The sequence below is a fragment of the Coregonus lavaretus genome (assembly GCF_964263955.1).
Source record: "Coregonus lavaretus genome assembly, chromosome: 2".
NCBI classification, from domain to species: Eukaryota; Metazoa; Chordata; class Actinopteri; order Salmoniformes; family Salmonidae; genus Coregonus; species Coregonus lavaretus.
The window spans coordinates 34361988-34385499 of NC_139989.1; the positions used below are offsets into that span (position 1 = coordinate 34361988).

At 42.1% G+C, this 23512-nt stretch overlaps 1 protein-coding gene across 1 annotated transcript in view; it reads left to right on the top strand.

Annotated features, from left to right (window-relative positions):
* The window catches only part of LOC311138838 (corticotropin-releasing factor receptor 1-like), a gene marked incomplete at both ends in the record, with an annotated part of 131469 nt that overhangs the window by 72841 nt on the left and 35116 nt on the right, over positions 1-23512 (top strand). The window contains one exon of the mRNA XM_084173643.1: positions 7552-7658. Coding sequence (XP_084029769.1) covers positions 7552-7658 — 107 coding nt within the window. The remainder of the gene's footprint in view (positions 1-7551; positions 7659-23512) is intronic.

Consider the following 23512-nt stretch of genomic DNA (forward strand, 5'->3'; position numbering starts at 1 on the left):
AGTCCAGTGGCATACATGGTAAGGATAATGAAGCCATGTTCTACAGACTTGACTACCCCAGTATTAAACAACCAATAGATGATTGCAAACAAACACTGCGAGAGTACACACACTTTTTACAAACCTTTTTTAAAGCACACATCTGTACTGTTATCATTCGTTACATACAGCACATACAGTATCTGTTCTGCTGTACTAAAACAACACCAGTGCAGGCACATGTCCCCATCCCATTCCACTGTGGCACATGCCCCCATCCCATTCAACTGTGTCACATGTTCCCATCCCATTCCACTGTGGCACATGTCCCCATCCCATTCCACTGTGTCACATGTCCCCATCCCATTCCACTGTGTCACATGTCCCCATCTCATTCCACTGTGTCACATGTCCCCATCCCATGGTAGTGTTACCTTTACTGAGTGAGATCCACAGACTTGACATGAAATAAAATGCTAACTGGCCCAATTCTTATCACGTGGTGTACATGTGAACTTGGGTTGAAAATAAGGCCCTCGGGGCTTCGGTAGACAAGCCAAAGACAAAAGAAAGTCTAAAAATCGCTTGACTGTGAAAGCAAGTGCACAAAGAAACAAGACAACGGTAAACATGCCGTCCATAAATTATACAGTGACCCCCCTTGGGCCAATTAGTGACAATTATTCCAACTTCTGTTGGGTGATTTAATACGAGAGAGAAATAAACAATGAAGTATTTTTTCCCATGCTGGAAATCAAAACTTCATAGCTCACAATGGACAGGATGTCAGAGAACGGACCCCACTGCTTGATAGGGAGATGCATTACAGGAGAAAAGCAAATACAACAACCTTAGTGGCATGTGGGGAAACGTGTTTATTTCACAGGCAAATATGTCATCAGAGCTGTTGCAAAATGGTGTTAAACTTATTTGGTCTAAATCTGAATATCAGTTATCAAAAAATATAGCTGCAAGCAACAATTCCGGGGCCAAGCACGCCATTGCCACATTTAAGCCACCATTGTGCAAAGTTTTGTGACAAAAGACCGGGCAGTTATGTAGTGTCATCAAATCATATAGGAAGGAAGAGTAGCAGCATTTTATAAAAACATATATATTCCCCCCACAATCATGGGGGACAACAAGTCTAATTTGCGAAAAAATCATTATGGGCAGAGCTTGTTTCTCATGAGGAGATGCATATACAGTGGGGTCTGAAATTATTGACACCCTCGAAAAAGATGCTAAAGTAGGTATGGGGTTCTTTTCTGCACATGGATTCTCATTTTGACGCCAAACCCACCACTGGTGAGCATGGCCAAAGAGCTCTATGTTGATGTCATCTGACTAAAGCACCAATTCCCATCCAAGTGCCAATGCTGTTTAGCAAACTCCAGGCATTTACATTTGTTGGATGACATGAAAATTGAGCTCTTTGGCCATGCACACCAGTGGTGGGTTTGGTGTCCAAATGAGAATGCATGAGCGGAAAAGAACCCCATACCTACTGTAAAATATGATGGTGGATCTTTGATGATATGGGGGTATTTTGCTTCCACTGGTCCTGGGGCACTTGTTAAGGTCAACAGCATTATGAATTATGCCAGGAGGCTGAAACTTGGCCGCAAGTGGATCTTCCAGCAAGACAATAATAATAATAATAATAATATGCCATTTAGCAGACGCTTTTATCCAAAGCAACTTACATTTTTAGGTATGGGTGGTCCCGGGGATCGAACCCACTACCCTGGCGTTACAAGCTCCATGCTCTACCAATTGAGCTACAGAGGACCACAATAACCCCAAGCACACATCAAAATTGGCCACAAAATCAACATTTGCAATGGCCATCTCAGTCTCAGGACTGGAACCCCATTGAAAACCTGTAGTTTGAATTGAAGAGGGCAGTCCATAAGCCAGACGAAGAATATCAAGGATCTGGAAGGATTCTGTATGGAGGAATGGTCTAAGTTCCCTCCCAATGTGTTTTCCAACTCATCAAACATTTTAGAAAAAGGCTCTGTGTCGTTATCTTTGCAAGGTTAGGTATTCAAAGGTATTGAAAACAGAGGTGTCAAGAATTTGCAGAAAATCTAATGGGCAAAGCATATAGGTCCTTATGGGAAACATGTTTCTCATCAGGGGCTGCATATATGTACAACATTTCATGAATGTAGCTCAAACGGGAAAGGCGATGTGCTTGTTCAAAGTTTTCAGTTGATTATTATAGCGCCCCCCTTGGGCAAATCAGTGTAATTTTGTAAATCTCCATGGCAAGACGCATCATTCACCAGTGGTGTCTGTGATATCGACTGTGACGAACGTACAGAGACAGATCCATACCCCCCCCCCCCCCCCCCCCCTATTTCCTCATGGGGGACAACAACTGGCTCAGGCAAGTTATCTTGTCGAATTACATCTTGCCTATGTGCGTTAGGGGGATGATGCTGGATGCTGCTCGGCCAGGAAAGGGAAAGAGATGCCTCAGGACATAGTACTATCACCATGTCTCGTTATGCTGAGGCAGACGAATGATCAATGAGGGAGTTGTTTCCGAGTAAAAAATACATCCCTATGTCTGCCTTACATCCCAGAGTTAATGTTTTATACAGAATACGAGGTACTCATTGGTTCATTTGTGAATGACAAAGCTAGCTCCCCCCCAGTTAAAGCACACAGAGAGAGAGAGAGAGAGAGAGAGAGAGAGAGAGAGAGAGAGAGAGAGAGAGAGAGAGAGAGAGAGAGAGAGAGAGAGAGAGAGAGAGAGAGAGAGAGAGAGAGAGAGAGAGAGACAGACAGGCACAGATAGCAGACAGGAGAGTGTAGATGAAGCAGTGTTGTAGCATGAGGTAAAACAGACTCCCCCACCTGCGAGATCAAGATAGCCCTGCTAGAAACAGCTGCTAGGATGGATTGAACATTTTTCTCAAAGGGTAGTGGGGAAGACAGTTGGGCACAGAGTGAATGAAACTTTGAGTGTAACAGCTACCTCTGTATCAGAGCACTGTCTTAGAAACTAAAACATTAAAGGTGGGGAGAGGTTCATGTTTTGCACATACTGCGGATTGTTAGCCTGCCCCACTAGAACTAGAGGGAATCTGCATGGATGTGTTTTAGTGGGAACCCATTTCACCTCAATCGCTTTTATTCTCTCTCACCCACTTTTACTAATCACTACTGTATGTCCATTTACAGTTTCAAGGTGCTGGAATCTCCTCTTGCAGATTTCAAATGTATTAGTAAAATCTCAGCTCTGTAAGTCGCTCTGGATAAGAGCGTCTGCTAAATGACTAAAATGTCAAATGTAAAAAATGTACAGTGAGATACTCTCTGTGTTCCAAAGTACAAAGCCAAAAGTAATTTGACCAAATGGCTAAATACCAACTGAATGTACCAGCTCAAATCTCTGACTCAGTCTTAACACCAATTAGTACCAACGGCACAAATGTTTTCTATAATCACAGATCTTAGTCATCATCAGGAGTCATTATACAACAGACTTAGTAATTCTTCTCTTTGTCATTCAAATAAATATCAAACTAAAACAACAGTTTATCTAAACCAGCACTGGACCCTATAGGGTTAAGCAGAAGGAGAGGCAGGAGAGTCAGGAGAAATGAGATGAGGGCCCAGCCATCCCTACTGTTCACTGGGCTGGCGATGCAGCCTGCTCACTCTGTTTGGCTCTGCATGGCATGCTGCTCCTCCATTCTCCCTGTCCTGTTTTATTGGCTCAGAGTGCTTTCACTGGCCTCCTTTAAGAGAGCAGGAGGAAATCGGTGACAGATTTGGCCAGCGGGAAGGCTGTTCTCTAAGAGTGGGAGGCGGCTGGGCACCGCCATCAAAAAGCATGTGATGTGTGTGTGTGTGTGTGTGTGTGTGTGTATGTGTGTGTGTGAAGCCTCCGCCTACCCTCCCCCTCTGCGGACCAGTGTTACGTGACAAAACATATGTGCCTAGTTCTTATCTATCAGGTTTCAGGGAGGTCACACACAACACAAGGTTCACAGCCTCCGATGTTTCAATAAACATATTAACTTTTGGACAAATACACAAACAGCCTGTCCTTACACAATACACATACATGTCCTGCTAATGTGTGTAGATGGGTGGGTGGGTGGGTGGGTGGGTGGGTAGATGGATAGATAGATACAAGCCTGTGTGTTCCATCGTATGGTAGGACTATCCGGTCTGTCCCAATTGCCTAATTAAAGAGATAGGGGCCAGGAAGGATGTCCACAGAAGCACTTTGGATCCCTCACTGACATCTGTTTCCCTCAGACCCAACAAGAATATGAATATTTCTAAGAAACTGTAGCCAGTCTGAGCATTAGGATCAGCGTTACCATGAGTGAGACCCTATGTAAAGTGATTCTTATGAACCTGGTAGTTGTTTTTACTACGGGTTGGAATGGTGGGTTGAGTGTTATCCTGTCGAGTTACGGCTTGCCTTCGCTGTGTTCGTTTGGAGGCTGCGCTGAATGCTGCTACTGCTCAGCCAGTAAAGAGAAAGAAATGACAGGGCTGAGTACTATCACCATGTGAGATACCATGTCCAGAGACCACCTTTGCTTGCTTTCCCCCATTGACCACTTGCGTCCGATGACCACTCAAGCCATGAACTTTGCAACCCTCTCTTGACCTTCCATCTCATGAATGATGTTGTTGTTTTCTAAATTGCTTGTCTTTTTATGTTGCTTCAAAGCGCTTTGAGATTCTTTATGTAATGAATAGCGCTATAAAAGTTGGTTTGTTTGTGAATGACAAAGCTAGTTCCCCCCAGTTAAAGCACAGCACAGCGAGACAGAGAGAGAGAGACAGAGACAAAGACAGAGATAGCAGACAGGAGAGAGTAGATTAAGAGGCTCTAGGAGAGCCTTTGCAGTGTTGTAGCCTGAGGTAAAACAGACTCCCCGACTTGCGAGATCAAGATAGCTCTGCTGGAAACAGCTGCTAGGATGGAGAGCATTTTTTAGGTATGGGTTGGTATGGTGGGATGAGTGTGTTTGTTCATGTGTGTGTGTGTGTGTGTGTGTGTTGCTAGGGAGATGGGGTCGCTACAGTTTTTTTTATTTTTCTCCCTCTGACTCATCAAGGCGTACGTTTGTAATCTGCCAGTGGCGGCCTGGTGGTAATCCATAAATGTGACAGATTATATTGGGGGATTACAGAGGAGATAATCCCATCAGGATGATCTGGATGGATGAAGATTCACATTCGACTCTGGGGGCAGTTTGGAGTTCGGTTTTTGTTTCTTTGCCTGTTAGTAGATCTTAGTCCCCCCCGCTTTCCAGTTCTCCAAAATGACAATAGTGTGGTGGATAGAATACGGAGAGAAATAACACTGTGGGACAGAGCTAAATCGCAGAGAGAGAGAGAGAGAGAGAGAGAGAGAGAGAGAGAGAGAGAGAGAGAGAGAGAGAGAGAGAGAGAGAGAGAGAGAGAGAGAGAGAGAGAGAGAGAGAGAGAGAGAGAGAGAGAGAGAGAGAGAGAGAGAGAGAGAGAGAGAGAGAGAGAGAGAGAGAGAGAGAGAGAGAGAGAGAGAGAGAGAGAGAGAGAGAGAGAGAGAGAGAGAGAGAGAGAGAGAGAAGAGAGAGAGAGAGAGAGAGAGAGAGAGAGAGGAGAACATGTTAAAAGAGACAAAACTAGAAGGTGCGCTCTGTGATGCAGTAATGAGAACAAGTATAGAAGGAAGACAGGGAGGAAGAGTTGTTGTTTGTAGAGGAGGAGGAGATAGACAGTTGAGAGACAGTTGCCCCAGAGGTGTTAACTAACTGTATGAGAATGTGGTCCGAATCTTAAACTCACATAGGGATGTTACGAACCCCGTGGCTCTAAACGTCTAGGGTGGATGGACATGAGACCCGTAACATAAATTATGCAAATTATGGACAATTTGTGCCACGATGAAGCTTCAAAATCAAGAGACAAGTCTGCTATCAAGAACACACTGCAGGCAGGGAAGCAGTCTGCTGCCCCCCATGGTTTTTAATTGACTGGTCATTTGCTGCTCCCACTTCGTACAGAGCACCAACTGCTGTGTAAGACTTGGGTAACAATACTCAAGTATATTAAGTTTTACACTTTTTTTCACATTCATTGAAGGAACACAAACAGTCTTCTGTTAAATTGGGGTGTGCTAAGTAGTAGTTCAGAACATTTAAATAGTGTAAAGTAAAGATGTGATTTAAAGTACCAATGACATATCATTTCCCTGTTTGATGTCAAGGAAATTGACTAAATGACCAAAATGTGTCTCTGGTTGGCTTTGATATTTGATATCACTCATTCCACATTGATATTAATGACAACAATCTTAGAATTGGAATTCAAACTGTATGTCCCAGTGCTTGCCCCAGGCCTGTTTTAGTGATCATCTCTTATAAAATGCCATCTGGTTGGGTTATATGGGTCTTTTTCACAGAGGATGGGAACCCGTATAATCCACAGTGTCAACTCAAACCTCTGAACTTTGAATCTGTCTCTCTATTAAATACCAGACTGTTCTAGTCTAACATTACATAATACATACAGACATATTAAACCATTTTTATAGGTGAAATTCAATTATGTTACATTTATAGACCCTTTGCAAAGTCTGCTGTACATGATGACCTCATGAGCAAAGGCTGTAGTGAATCAACTATTGACTTATTTAAAGACCACATAATCAAATACAATTTGATTTGTCACATGTGCCGAATACAAACTTTACCGTGAAAGCTTACTTACGAGCCCATTCCCGAGGCAGAGATAAAAAGTACGAAAAATTAGCAAAGTAAGACGTTTAACAAGGAGTAGCGGTACCGAGTCAGGAGTACGTGCAGGGGTACGCGGTAGTTGAGGTAATTTAGGGTATATGTACATGAAGGGTAAAAGTGACTAGGCAATCGGAATAGATAATAAACAGAGTAGCAGCAGCGTAAGTGAAGAGTCTGAAAGTGTGTGTGTGTGTGTGTGTGTGTGTGTGTGTGTGTGTGTTGGAGGGTCAGTGTAGTATGTGTGAGTGTGTGGGTAGAGTCCAGTGAGTGTGCATAGAGCCAGTGCAAAATAAAGTGGGTCAATGCAAATATTCCGGGTAGCTGTTTGATTAACTGTTCAGCAGGCTTATGGCTTGGGGTTAGAAGCTGTTCAGGAGCCTTTTGGTTCCAGACTTGGAGCTCCGGTACCACTTTCCATGCAGTAGCAGAGAGAACACTTCATGACTTGGGTGGCTGGAGTTGTAGAACATTTTTAGGGCCTTCCACTGACACTGCCTGGTATAGAGGTCCTGGATGGCAGGGAGCTCGGCCCCATGATGTACTGGGCCGTACGCACTACCCTCTGTAGCGCCTTATGGTCGGATGCCAAGCAAATGCCATAATACGATTTATAGATGATATGTTTTGCACTGTTTTTAACAGTAGGCAATGGGCAATACGAAAGTGCACAATATCTCTCATGAAGGTATTAGCTATCTTTTAACTTTGACAATGATGTACACTGCCAAATATAGAATTGTGTGTCCGTACTATTGTTTGCATATTACTGTATTTTTTTGCGTATTATCTGGCTTTTTTCTCCTTTCTGCAGAAAAAGAGCAAGCTGCACTACCACATAGCGGTGATCATAAACTACATGGGACATTGTATCTCTCTGGCAGCCCTGCTGGTGGCCTTCATCCTCTTTATGAGGCTGAGGTGAGTAACACTGTCCTCCTACTATCATTCCTCCATCATATCAACACATCATATAACAGAAACAGATAATAACACGACACCCGCCTGTAACGTTCCTTCATCATCCCAGCACATATACCAGAAACAGATAATAACACGACACCCACACACCCTGTAGCCTTGGTTACGGCTAAGTGTTTCATACTCAATCCAATACAAAATAAAACAGTACAGTACAAAAATAAATCCATAGTTCATAATACCCTATAATAATCCTGCCAAGATTCATGTAATTTTATAGCTCCAGGATCCACATTCTTGTGCTCGATTCTTGTCACTCACCGGGGGGAGTATGTCATTATGTACACCACCAGCCTGGCCCTCAACCCTGCAGACAGTGCATGTCTGTCATGACCCATCAATGTCTAAATTGACTCATGACAAGGTTGGATGAATGACGTGGTGAATGTAATGCAGTGCTGATTTGACCTAGGTGTAATGCAGCCTTGTTCGGTTCTGTCCTGTATATGTCCAGCATATTAGTGAAGCGTGTCCTGCTGGAGTGGGGTGTATTATTCAAATACATTCACACACACAGGCACGCACGAATGAACACACACACGGTCACACACACGGACACCGACAAATCCACTCCGCAATTTCGTTTTGTGAGAGGAGAAAGACTGTTTCATTCTGGACTCCCAGGGCTCACCCACTGGGCAGAAACAGGTTGAATCAATGTTGTTTCCACAAATTTCCACAAAAAAATCAATGTGAATACATTGAATCAACGTGGAAAACTGATTGAATTTGAAAAAAGTCATCAACGTAAGGGATTTTCCTATTTTTTTCATCCATCTTTTAACCTTAATACAACGACATGTTGATTTTTTAATTGTATTTCACATTGAATTCACGTTAGTTGACGACTCAACCAAATGTAAACCAAAACTAGACGTTGAAATTACATATGTGCCAAGTGGGCAGTGTTTGGGAAGGTGTTGACCAGTGAAGGCTTTGTGCGGTGGTGAAAGCAGTGATACGTGACAAAAAGCATGTCACTGACAACCCAAACATGTCAATCAGCCAAAAACCACCCCTGTCTGTGTTTTCTCAAAGGCCACACTAACACAGATTATCTGGACTCTGAGATTAAACATATAGGGTAAAAGATTGTTCAGAACAGATTATCCCGGATTAATCTGCTCCGATTAATTTCAGGAAGATACCGTCTCACTGCTTCAATAGCTCCAATCAGGAAATCTCATTTGAGTCGAGACAACAGAGGAGGATTTTCTTTTTGTCATTGGCTTTAGGCTCGCTCAATCTGGTTAAAATAGGTACATCTTCAACATCAGTGCCCTGTTTATTAACCTCTTACCCTCTCAGCTAATATGGCCAGTGGTGTGTCATAAAGCGATTGGGATTGGTCGTACTGTACGTATGTAGAGAATAGAGGAGAGGAGAGGCTAAAGTCGTAAAGTAGCAGACGGCCAGCGCTGGTCTACTGTTTACTTCCTAAACTGAAATGAAACAGCTAGCAGGAACAGATGTCTGGGATGGACACACACACACAGACACACACATACCCCGAGACTTCATTACTCCCTCTCCACACATGGGCTGAACTATCTGAAATCACAGCCTGTTTTGTCTTTCCATTTGATCTGGCTATGGTTTGCTGTGGGAGGTGGAGGTCTATTAAAGCTATCATGGGTATAGACCTCTCACAGGAGAATGGTAGCTGTGTAAGTCATACATTGTAAGTGCTGTAACGACAGAACAAAAGTCCCTGAAAGGAGGACTTTCTCATTCACATGCATCACTTTGATAGATTATAGGGCTTCAATGTCTTTTGAAGTAAAATCGAAAGACAAAAGGAGCGTTTTTATTTTTTCAGTCTTGAAACAGAGTTATTTTTATTCATCCTCTTTTTATATCCTCTGTAATAAGCTCTTCAGGACTGATTACAAAATCGATGATACAATTTGAAGGATTATCAGATTACGGAGATGAATCAAAATAGCTTCACTGCCTGTATGCATTGTACAGTTAAAGACCATGCACATCATTGTCACTCATGAGTGTATAAGCTCCTCTTTGATCGTGTAATGCTTTGCTGTACAGTATCAGTGCGTTCAATGCATGCGGATTGTTTGGGTAGCTCGGCCAAGGAAACTACTTTTAAGAGGTTTTGTGTCTGCACATAAGCTTCGGTAACACTTTGTTTGGATAGTCCTAAACCGCCTATTCAAACTCAGTGAAGATCCCAGGCCAGGTTTAGTGTGCGGACAAGTTTAGATTGACTGACTTGAGGTTATATCCAGTCAGGGAACACTACGGTAAGAAGAGGGTAAACACGTTGCTATGCCTACTTGTTCAAGCCTCATTGAGTTAAGGCACCCAATGCACTGTGAACGGTATTGCTGAGTTTGAGTTGTAGACAAAGCATCCATGGAAGAATCCTTCTGCTTCAACTCTCCTTTTATTCACACTTGGTGACATTTGGTATGATACTGCCAAGCACTGAAATATTCAGACTCATAGGTGTAGAAGAGGTAAAGATGCTTTCATATGGGATGAGGTCTTGGTTGTATGTGTGGGAACTTCAGCTGACATTTATCTAATTATGTTGAATTGGGTGGACCTAAATTACTTTCGAGTTATACACGTGGATATTTCTTGTGCACAAGTTTTGTAATTGCCACCACTTGGAGATTTTGTAAACAACTTCATGATTCGTCAATTATTTTAACACTTAAGTGATTACGAAAGAGGAAAACATTATCAGGGAAGCAACTACTTTAGATTATCACTGACTTTCCACTGATCCCTGAACTAGGAGGACCTGGTGGTTTCTATTCCCGTCCATGCTGACGTAGCAGCAGGATGAAGAGACAGGGGATATAGAGGATAGGAGGCTACAGGTCTCAGAGACACATGGTCTCAGTGTGAAGTGATGGCCCCTGGCCAGCTTCCCTCAGCTCTTCCCTCAGCTCCCCAGTGAACTGAGAAACGCACCAACAGCGAACATACCCAGGACCACAGCACTGCACTGCTAGGGTGTTACCAATGCAGTGATATGCCATTTGGACATTGAAACACACCAGGGGGGATCTGCGTCAGTGGAAAAGGCCAAGCAGAGCAGCACTGCTGTCATCCACTAATGGAAGACCCCCTGTTGTGAAAACGACAGAGGTGTTAGTCGCGTAACTAGCCATCTTCGCCTCAGCTATCCCCCCTCATTTTGTCTCAGTTTACACAACCTTGTCTCAGAGCATTTTGTATTATTCTGAACATAAACCCGAGACACTCCATTTAGTATTATATGTTACGCTTCGTATGGTATGTATTAATTTGTGGATGTCCATCAACCGTTTAGAATGATATGTTACAAATTACAATTCCTATTATTATTTATTTATTATTATTATAATTTATTACTATTATAATTTACAAATTTGCAAAATGTATAATATGTAAAAAATTCTAACTTGGTGGATAGGTCTCTAACGTTAGCTAGCTCGCTAATGTTAGCTAAGCTAGGAGTTAGGGGTTAGGGATAAGGTTAGGGTTAAGTTTAGGATTTAGGTTAAAGGGTTAAGGTTAGGGTTAGGGTTAGGTGAAGGGTTAGCTAAAAGTTTCTAATTAGCTAAAATGCTAAAGTTGTCTGTGATGATATTCAAACTCGCAACCTTTGAGTAGCTAGACGTTCCCGTTATAGGCCTACCCATCCACCCCAACCAACCACCCTCCTTTCGTTTTTGCCTTAAGTAACCATCTGTCTTATATAATCATACCAAACGTAACATGTCATACTAAATGGAGTGTCTCGGATTTATATACAGAACAATCCGAAATGCTCTGAGACCAGGTTGGTTTGCAGCAAAATGCCCATGATGCTGTCTTAGTTCATTCACAGTGGGGAAGGGGTTTGACGGAGGATAGTAAACATCCTTGTGTCATTAAACATTACATTTTACTCATTTAGCAGACGCTCTTATCCAGAGCAACTTACAGGAGCAATTAGGGTTAAGTGCCTTGCTCAAGGGCACATCGACAGATTTTTCACCTAGTCGGCTCGGGGATTAGAACCAGCGACCTTTCGGATACTGGCACAACACTCGTACCCACTAAGCTACCTGCCACCCATCTCCCTCAGGCTGGGTAAAATGACTCTGGAATTCCCACTGATTTGGCTTTAAAATGGCATCCAATTCAAAGGATCAGTAGGAATGGACTTAAACAGTCTCCGCTGCGAAAGTGCCTCAATTAAAGCATGAAACGGGAGATGCTGCTGCTTTCAGGAATGTGCATAGTGAAGATACAGGACTCCCTGGGGAGAAGGGAATTAACCAAGAGATAGGCCAGTAAGATGAGAGGAACTGTGGTGATGTGGGAAGGGGTTCGCTGTCAACCCTACTGTACCACTAGGCCCTTGAAATCACATGTAGTAAGGATCCACTCAGGACAGATCCCTGGGCTGTACAGCAGCTCAAACCCCCTCAAAGCTGTGAAACTATTCATATAATAAAGTGTAAGAAATAAGCCACTGTTCTCACTTGGAACAAATGTGGCGGAACTTTGGATCCCAAAGCAGCTGCTCGCCAGTTTCAGAGTACGCTTCCTAGTGTGACAGCTGGATTGGTGCCTGGCAGTGATTGTCACAGCTCACCTGGCGCTGGCTGGCATCAACGCATCAGACGAAAAGCTGTCTAGCCTAGGGCCAGTCAATGTTTCAGCATGGCCTGATTTTTTATTAACTTTGCTTGAGCCCACTCCATTAGAGCCTGTTTGCAGAGGTCCAGTTCAAACACGTTGTTAAAGACCTTTGTTGCCATGGTGCGGACATGAACATAACATCCACATTGAATCAAGCTGTCAATCATTGACATAAATACAAATCCCTGTTGAAAGGGACAGTCTGTTACCAAAAAGGAAAAGCAAAGCTAATAGATGTAGAGATACTGTACCACAACACTTCTACCCAACTTAGAGATGTCCTCATTATAGACCAAGGCACTTTTGCGGTTACTTAAAGGGGACGATTACAGGCTCAGTTTAACAGCAATGTGGCATGTTTTTTCCCGGAGGAGGGTCCCTGATCCCGCTTTCTTTTTTACAAGATCCTAGAGCTCAGAGATGTGTGGAAAGAGCCTTCAGCCCACTGCTTATTAGTGCTTCAAAGGGCTTCCTGAGATATCCATGGTGCTATGTTCAGTCTTCATTTGGTTTAATGGATCTTAGCCACGTGTCTGTCTAATTTCACTTCGCTTCACTAATGACTTTTTTAATTAATTCTACCTTAACCATAGTACTAATAACATGGTATAGGGCTTCAAACTGTAGCACCTTCCAAAGCGTAATGAACGTTGCGTACAAACTACGTCAAGGGCAAATCTGATGGCCAGAGAAGGGGAGAGGCTGAGGAGATTGAATTCATGCCCTTACTCCTTACAACTCCATAAAGAGACTTCTTGATGATTGGGGTGATGGGAGTAATTTATGACAACCTTCAAGGCATTCTGAAACTACATGGGACCATTGATTATGCTACTTTGCTTCAAAACCCAGGTACTCTCTAACCTTGAGGGCGAGGTAGCTTTGGGCATCGAGTCATGCACTAACCAATCACACAGATAGCTGGCTTGACTCTAGTGTAAACAACTGATGTTTGTTCGTCAACGTATTCGATGTTGGGGGATTAAATAATACCTATTAACGGCTCAACAGACCCCGTTTATGCTATCTGGGTTAATGGTGTATAATGTAATTTGCACTAATAGAAATTGACTGAACGAACCAGTTAATACTCTTTTATACCGATTCAGAAATGTGGTATATCATAAGGGACATAATCCTTCTCTTGTTTACCAAGGAAGGGACGACTCTGAATATCTCTTTGTTGATTAAACTGAACTCACATGTTCATCATCTCATTCTGATGGAAGATTAGTGATTCAGAAAATCATAACACACAAGGGAATAGTAAGCCCAGATATCACCTTTTTATATACAGTGGGGAAAAAAAGTATTTAGTCAGCCACCAATTGTGCAAGTTCTCCCACTTAAAAAGATAAGAGAGGCCTGTCATTTTCATTATAGGTACACGTCAACTATGACAGACAAAATGAGAAAAAATTTTCCAGAAAATCACATTGTAGGATTTTTTATGAATTTATTTGCAAATTATGGTGGAAAATAAGTATTTGGTCAATAACAAAAGTTTCTCAATACTTTGTTATATACCCTTTGTTGGCAATGACACAGGTCAAACGTTTTCTGTAAGTCTTCACAAGGTTTTCACACACTGTTGCTGGTATTTTGGCCCATTCCTCCATGCAGATCTCCTCTAGAGCAGTGATGTTTTGGGACTGTCGCTGGGCAACACAGACTTTCAACTCCCTCCAAAGATTTTCTATGGGGTTGAGATCTGGACACTGGCTAGGCCACTCCAGGACCTTGAAATGCTTCTTACGAAGCCACTCCTTCGTTGCCCGGGCGGTGTGTTTGGGATCATTGTCATGCTGAAAGACCCAGCCACGTTTCATCTTCAATGCCCTTGCTGACGGAAGGAGGTTTTCACTCAAAATCTCACGATACATGGCCCCATTCATTCTTTCCTTTACACGGATCAGTCGTCCTGGTCCCTTTGCAGAAAAACAGCCCCAAAGCATGATGTTTCCACCCCCATGCTTCACAGTAGGTATGGTGTTCTTTGGATGCAACTCAGCATTCTTTGTCCTCCAAACACGACGAGTTGAGTTTTTACCAAAAAGTTCTATTTTGGTTTCATCTGACCATATGACATTCTCCCAATCCTCTTCTGGATCATCCAAATGCACTCTAGCAAACTTCAGACAGGCCTGGACATGTACTGGCTTAAGCAGGGGGACACGTCTTACACTGCAGGATTAGAGTCCCTGGCGGCATAGTGTGTTACTGATGGTAGGCTTTGTTACTTTGGTCCCAGCTCTCTGCAGGTCATTCACTAGGTCCCCCCGTGTGGTTCTGGGATTTTTGCTCACCGTTCTTGTGATCATTTTGACCCCACGGGGTGAGATCTTGCGTGGAGCCCCAGATCGAGGGAGATTATCAGTGGTCTTGTATGTCTTCCATTTCCTAATAATTGCTCCCACAGTTGATTTCTTCAAACCAAGCTGCTTACCTATTGCAGATTCAGTCTTCCCAGCCTGGTGCAGGTCTACCATTTTGTTTCTGGTGTCCTTTGACAGCTCTTTGGTCTTGGCCATAGTGGAGTTTGGAGTGTGACTGTTTGAGGTTGTTGACAGGTGTCTTTTATACTGATAACAAGTTCAAACAGGTGCCATTAATACAGGTAACGAGTGGAGGACAGAGGAGCCTCTTAAAGAAGAAGTTACAGGTCTGTGAGAGCCAGAAATCTTGCTTGTTTGTAGGTGACCAAATACTTATTTTCCACCATAATTTGCAAATAAATTCATTAACAATCCTACAATGTGATTTTCTGGATTTCTTTTCTCATTTTGTCTGTCATAGTTGACTTGTACCTATGATGAAAATTACAGTCCTCTCTCATCTTTTTAAGTGGGAGAACTTGCACAATTGGTGGCTGACTAAATACTTTTTTCCCCACTGTATAAATAATACAACCCTTCACAAATACACATAGACCAAGCTGGGGCCTCGGTTGGCATTTTCGGCTGCCCATGAGACCTGAACATGTGAGTTTTGGTTGTTTACCAGTGTGTGCCTGCTCTGGGAGGCAGGACTCTGGGGTGAGGGGTCATGGGAGGCTTCAGCATTAACTGGTGGTGTTTTCAATCGGCTTGTTGCAATGGAAGCCCCGTCATAGTTCAACAGCAGGTGACTGCTACTCAAACTGAAAACCTCTTTGTCTACACTTCCTCTCCCCTCCCGGTCTCAGTCACATGCAAATTTACAGTAAACTTAAGTAGTACTTTCTAGTATTTTTACTTAAGTAGTTTTCTTCGGTATCTGTACTTTACTATTTATATTTTTGACAACTTTTACATTTACTTCACTACATTCCTAAAGAAAATAATGCCCTTTTTACTCCATACATTTTCCCTGACACCCAAAAGTACTTGTTCCATTTTGAAAGCTTAGCAGGACAGGAAAATTGTCAAATTCACACACTTATCAAGAGAACATCCCTGGTCATCCCTGGTCATCCCTACTGCCTCTGATCTGGCGAACTCACTAAACTATTGTCTAAGTGTTGGAGTGTGCTGCTGGCTATCAGTACTTTTTTTTTAAACAAGAACATTTGAAATGATTTATAATTGTACTTTTACTTTTGATACTTAAGTATATTTTAACAAACATTTAATTTTGATACTGAAGTATATTCAAACCAAAAACTTTTAGACTTTTACTCAAGTAGTATTTTACTGGGTGACTTTCACTTTTACTTGAGTCATTTTCTATTAAGGTGTCTTTACTTTTACTTAAGTATGACAATTGGGTACTTTTTCCACCACTGCAAACTTCCATACAGTGCTTGTGGAAAGTATTCAGACCCCTTGACTTTTTCCACATGTAGTTACGTTACAGCCTTATTATAAAATTGATTAAATTATTTTTTTCCCCTCATTAATCTAAACACAATACCCCATAATGACAAAGCGAAAACAGGGTTTTATAATGTTTTTTAAAAATGTATTACAAATAAAAAACAGAAATACCTTATTTACATAAGTATTCTGACACTTTGCTATGAGACTCGAAATTGAGCTCAGGTGCATCCTGTTTCCATTGATCATCCTTCAGATGATTCTTCAACTTGACTGGAGCCCACCTGTGGTAAATTCAATTGATTGGACATAATTTGGAAAGGCACACACCTGTCTACATACAGTGGCTTGCGAAAGTATTCACCCCCCTTGGCATTTTTCCTATTTTGTTGCCTTCCAACCTGGAATTAAAATGTTTTTTTGGGGGGGTTGTATCATTTGATTTACACAACATGCCAACATGCCAGATCATGTGCCACTTAGATTGCACACAGGTGGACTTTATTTAACTAATTATGTGACTTCTGAAGGTAATTGGTTGCACCAGATCTTATTTAGGGGCTTCAAGGCAAATGGGGTTAGAATTTTTTGAAACAAGTCTTTTTTTTAAATCCATTTAATTTACAGCTTGTAATGCAACAAAGTAGGAAAAACACCAAGGAGGATGAATACTTTTGCAAGGCACTGTAAGGTCCCACAGTTGACAGTGCATGTCAGAGCAAAAACCAAGCCATGAGGTTGAAGGAATTGTCCATAGAGCTCCGAGACAGGATTGTGTCGAGGCACAGATCTGCGGAGGGGTACCAAAAAAGTTCTGCAGCATTGAAGTTCCCCAACACAGTGGCCTCCATCATTCTTAAATGGAAGACTCTTTCTAGAGTTGGCCGCCCGGCCAAACTGAGCAATCGGGGGAGAAGGGCCTTGTTCAGGGAGGTGACCACGAACCCTATGGTCACTCTGACAGATTTTCAGAGTTCCTCTGTGGTGATGGGAGAACCTTCCAGAACGACATCCATCTCTACAGCACTCCACCAATCAGGCCTTTATGGTAGAGTGGCCAGACGGAAGCCACTCCTCAGTAAAAGGCACATGATAGCCCGTTTGGAGTTTGCCAAAAGGCACCTAAAGGACTCTCAGACCATGAGAAACAAGATTCTCTGGTCTGATGAAACCAAGATTGAAATCATTGGCCTGAATGCCAAGCGTCACGTCTGGAGGAAACCTGGAACCATCCCTACGGTGAAGCATGCTGGTGGCAGTATCATGCTGTGGGGATGTTTTTCAGCGGCAAGGACTGGGAGACCAGTCAGGATCGAGGGAAAGTACAGAGAGATCCTTGATGAAAACCTGCTCCAGAGTGCTCAGGACCTCAGACTGGGACGAAGGTTCACTTCCAACAGGACAACGACCCTGAGCACACAGCCAAGACAACACAGGAGTGGCTTCTGGACAAGTCTCTGAATGTCCTTGAGTGGCCCAGCCAGAGCCCGGACTTGAACCCGATCTAACATCTCTGGAGAGACCTGAAAATAGCTGTGCAGCAACGCTCCCCATCCAACCTGACAGAGCTTGAGAGGATCTGCAGAGAAGAATGGGAGAAACTCCCCAAATACAGGTGTGCCAAGCTTGTAGCTTCATACCCAAGTAGACTCGAGGCTGTAATCATTGCCAAAGGTGCTTCAACTATGTACTGAGTAAAGGGTCTGAATACTTATGAAAATTTTATATTTTAGTTATTTATAAAAATCTGTTTTTGCTTTGTCATTATGGGGGATTGATGAGGGGGGAAAACAATTTAATCAATTTTAAAACAAGGCTTTAACGTAACAAAATGTGGAAAAAGTCAAGGGCCTGAATACTTTCCGAATGGACTGTAGATACACGTGCACACACAAACATAAACCTATGTTCCCTATTGATTACTATTGCCACGACAAGCAGTGCATTCGGATATCCATGTTAACCATTTCAAAATCAGAACTTCAACCAAAAGGGTACATCAATGACAAGGTATTATTCAAGTAGCCATGATGGATTATGCCTAGTGTTGTATTAGAGTAGTAGACGATACAGAATAGAATGAAAGAGAATAGAACATCCCATAGAACATGTCAAAAATAGAACACAGTGTAGAACAAAACATCTCTGATGAGTTCTAGGTGCGAATACTTATGTAGCGTGTAGCCACTGCATGTTGTGGATCGACTATGGTTGTTAATATGCATAAAATCCTGTTCTGGTAAACAGCTTTAGTTATATACATGGTATTTAGCTCAGCTGCAGCCTCATTGGTGTGGTTTGAACAGCATGTTATGGTAGGACTGCTCTGGGATTGAATGGTCTTGGTTTGACAACACTTGTGACCATGCCCCCATATTTACCCAGCCCAGTGTGGTTTAAACACTACACTGCACCACACTCCAGTTTTTTTCCACAGTCCCCTTTAACTTCTTGTGAAATAATCTGTTATTCTGCAGATCCCTGCTGCTCAACTATGCTTGGTGTTTAGAGGCTGGAGTTGAAAGTTAGAATGAGAAGAGTGTCTGATTTTGACAATGTGACAATGGTTCTGTTGACAAAAGATTTGAACTTCGACTCACCCCAGAAAGGAGAAATCAAGTGTGTGTGTGTGTGTGTGTGTGTGTGTGTGTGTGTGTTTTTGTGGATGTGTTTAACTATTCTTGTGGGGACCAGAAGTCCCCACAAGAATAGTAAACTAACAAACATTTGACCAACTGGGGACATTTTGTTAGTCCCCACAAGGTCAAATGCTATTTCTTGGGGGTTTAGGGTTAAGGTTAGAATTAGTGTTAGGGTTAGCATTCGTGTGCTGGTTGAGAGAATGGTTGAGAGAATGCCAAGAGTGTGCAAAGCTGTCTCGAATATAAAATATATTTTTATATTGTTTAACACTTTTTTGGTTACTACGTGATTCCATATTTGTTATTTCATAGTTTTGCTGTTTTCACTATTATTCTACAATGTAGAAAATAGTAAAAATAAAGAAAAACCCTTGAATGAGTAGGTGTGTCCAAACCTTTGACTGGTACTGTATATATATAAAGAAAAAAATCAGCCCTCGGCTGAATCTAATTGATGATCTCTGACGTATAGTAACATATGTCTTACTTGGTCGTACAATAGCGTATGAAGCATATGAACGTTATCATAGGTCTTGGAGGACGCATAGTATTATACGTATTTCTCTAACACCAGGTTGCTTGTTGCGTCTTATCAACAAAGGAGAATTACGGGGAGAATTTACGTTGGTGTTTAGGTGAACTAACTACAAAGGTTAGGATCATTTACATTAAAGGTTAGGGGAACTAAAGTAACAAAGGTTAGGTGAATTTACATTGCAGGTTAGTTGAATTGGGTTAAGTTTAGATAAGGGTTAGTGGAAGGGTTAACCAAAATGCTACAGTTTACCCCGACACGACTCGAACACGCAACCTTTGGATTGCTAGACTGTTGTGCATTACACTTACTCATCCTCCCTGACCAACCTCCCTACTTTTGTTTCTGTCTGAAGTAGCTAGACCAGTAGTAGGTATCATACGTCTTGCAGGTGCTCAGAAATATGTAAAGTATGTTTCGTATGGCTCTGAGGCCAGGCTGGTATGTGTGTGCGTGTCAATTCCTCATTCTGAACCTCAGCATGTAGCCTGGGACCCCCTACAGAAAAGCTTGTCTCTCCCAATCACCACTTCATTTAGATAAGGGCTGCAGCACTGCTGGTGGTGTGGGTGTGTTTGATAATTTAGTATGTACAGTTTCTCTTATCATTAGAGATAAAGTGTGTGTCCCAAATGGCCCCCTATTCCCTATATAGTGCTCTACTTTTCACCAGAGCCCTGGTCATAAGTACCAATTCCCTATATAGTGCACTACTTTTGACCAGAGCCCTAGTCAATAGTAGTGCACAATAAAGAGAATAGGGTGCCAATTAGGATACAGGCAGAACCTTGGAACCTCAGTCCCTCCCCTGAAGACATCTCGCCACTGTCCATCTTTGCCAGTCATGTCTTGTCATGTCAACTCTATTGATGCGTGATGACATCAACCCACAGACAGAGAGAGAGACTGTCTCCTAGAGTGGCGTTGGAGGGCATTGGTTCTTAGAAACGGCCTTTGGGTAAAACAACTAGAGATGTTCTATTCTGACCCTCAATCCTTGGTGTTGCAAGCGCCATGCTCTACTGACTGAGTCACACAGAATCACTGTGTGAACTGAAGTTACTGAAGCATCATATCTTGTTCTCCCTCATATTGTTTTGTACCCTGTAAATTGGTAGTGTGCTTACAGTCAATACTCCCCAATGAATAAACTGTGCGCTGGGCAGTCTGGCACATCCAAGAAACACTGTAAATAGGTTTAGGCCCCTGAGAAGAGAATCACAAATTGAGTTTCTGCATTTATTGTTCTTTTCATAATGTGCCTTCACTTTGTCCTCCGTTCTCCCACTTCCTCATAATATTTTGCTCTGTCACTTTTCTAATAACAAAAGTTGAAATTGCCTGTGAAATGACATGAATTGCCTTATTATTAATCCAATTAAAATGAAAAGAATAATGCTAAAGTTCATTTTCAGGCCAGTCTTTTGCTCTCACACAGCACCCCACAGCACGGAGCTCCATCAAAGCCCTGTCTTGCATTTCTCTTCAGGGCTATTCTGTTTCCCTTTTTTAACTACGTTGATATGCAGAGGCAAATAAATCAAAGAATCACTTTGATGCCTCTAATATCCTAATTTGTTATTTTGAAGCCTGCACTTTAAAATAAATGAATTTGCACGCTCTAACGCGATCCCTCAGAGGCACTTTTCTGTGGAGAGCTGTGACGACCAGGGGCTCTGCATACAGTATGCATGTGTGCATGTGTGTGTGTGTGCCTTTCAAGGTGTGTTTTATATAAGATAATCCTTCTGAAAGTATGTGTGTGTCTCTGCCCATGCCTATATACTCTGTCAACAAGAGACTGTCTACATACACTTGCCAAAAATAAACATTCTGAAACCTCAACCTCCTTAGTGTTTTAATTTCAGATTAAAAGAGACATTTCCTGTACGACACACACCAGATATTTTGGGTTGATGTGAGTGTCTGTACTGCATATTAGTCCACTAGAATGCTTTTAAGTCCCTTTAATTTAATAGGATTTGATGGGTCAGCCCCCAGACTGCTCAAATGTCTACTTAATTGGAAACATAACACACTTGTATAACTCGGCATACCCACCAGCTAGAGTAACCATACTCCAAAATATTTTCCCCTGAAGAAGACCATCACAGTCCTTGTCTGTATCCCAAATGGCACCCTATTCCCTCTTTAGCACAATATTTTTGACCAGGGCCCATGGTCAAAAATAGTGCACGACAAAGGGAATAGGGTGCCATTTGGGATCCTTGTTCTGGCTCTGAGATCTCCATGAAAGTGCATCTGTAAATAGCATTGAGGTGTATTTCTAGAGTGACAAATGAATAGTAAGATACGTAAGGCTATGTCTGAAGGGAACTGAGCCAGTAGCCCTTGACTTTTTTAGTGAATTGCTATACTCTATTCTAACAAATGGTTTTGTCCAGCGATACCTGTCAGGGATAATTGGAGGAGAAGTAGGAGGATAAGGAAATACGGGTCCACTCTCCGCTGCCTCCAGTAATTTAGTCTGGCCTGACGAAGAGAAAGGTGGAGTAAGAGAGAGAGGGGGGAGGGATATAGAGAAAAATAAAATGAGGGGGGGATGACAGAAAGAGAGAGAGTGAAGAAGAGAGAAAGGTTGAGGACAGAGAGAGAAATGGGGCAAAAATTAGGAGTAAATTACAGAGGTGGTCACCTTGAAAGAGGGAGAAAGAATGAGGTGAGGGTGAATGAAGGAGAGAGTTAAAATGAAAGATGACGCACAGAGGTGGGAGAGACTAGAGAGAGAGAGCCAGAGGAATTAGTGAAGTTGCATGTGAGAGAAAATAAAGAGAGGGAAAGGTAGAGGACAATGTCTACATTGGCTGTACTCCAAACATTCTCTGGTAGATTAGTAATTAATCATTCAAGAATTCAGAAGTTTTTTTCAAAGCTTAAAGGGCTTTGTTTTTGGCAGAACCTGTAGGTGTAGATATGTCAGCCATGTGTGCATGCATGTGTGCGTACGTGTGCGCATGTGTGTGTGCGCCTCTGTGTGTGTGTGTGTGTGTGCGTGTGTGACTCTTATACAACCACAAAGCACTTACTGTACCATGGTAAAAACAGGTAATCTTACACAGTGTGCATTCTGTCACATTTTAACATTAATAGGAAAGGTTTTTGAATAAACACATGATGTAATGAGCCATTAAACATTTAGCATAAAGTGGGAGGAATGCTGTCAATACATGCTTTCAGAAAGGATTCACACCCCTTGACTTTTTTCACATATTGTTGTGTTACAGCCTGAAACATAAATTGATTAAATAGAGATTTTTTTGTCACTGGCCTACACACAATACCCCATAATGTCAAAGTGGAATTATGTTTTTCGACATTTTTACAAATTAATAAAAAATGTAAAGCTGAAATGTCTTGAGTCAATAAGTATTCAACAACTTTGTTATGGCAAGTTCAGGAGTAAACATTTGCTTAACAAGTCACATAATAATTTGCTTGGACTCACTCTGTGTGCAATAATAGTGTTTAATATGATTTTTGAATGACTACCTTATCTCTGTACTCCATACATACAATTATCTGTAAGGTGCCTCAGTCGAGCACAGATTCAACCACAAAGACCAGGGAGTTTTTCCAATGCCTCGCAAAGGGCACCTATTGGTAAATAAAAATAAATAAAAAAGCAAATATCCCTTTGAGCATGATCAAGTTATTAAAGGAAAACTCCACCCACAAACTACATTTTGGTATTTGTTCATTAATCCATTGTTGATGCAAAATGCATAATACCGGCTGTACTTCTGTATTTTAAAAGTTATAAACAGTACCAGTCAAAAGTTTAGACACACCTACTCACTCAAGGGTTTTTCTTTATTTTTACTATTTTCTACATTGTAGAATAATAGTGAAGACATCAAAACTATGAAATAACACATATGGAATCATGTAGTAACCAAAAAAGTGTATTTTATATTTGAGATTCTTCAAATAGCCACCCTTTGCCTTGATGACAGCTTTGCACACTTGGCATTCTCTCAACCAGCTTAACCTGGAATGCTTTTCCAACAGTCTTGAAGGAGTTCCCACAAATGCTGAGCACTTGTTGGCTGCTTTTCCTTCACTCTGCGGTCCGACTCATCCCAAACCAGATCAATTGGGTTGAGGTCGGCGGATTGTGGAGGCCAGGTCATCTGATGCAGCACTCCATCACTCGCCTTCTTG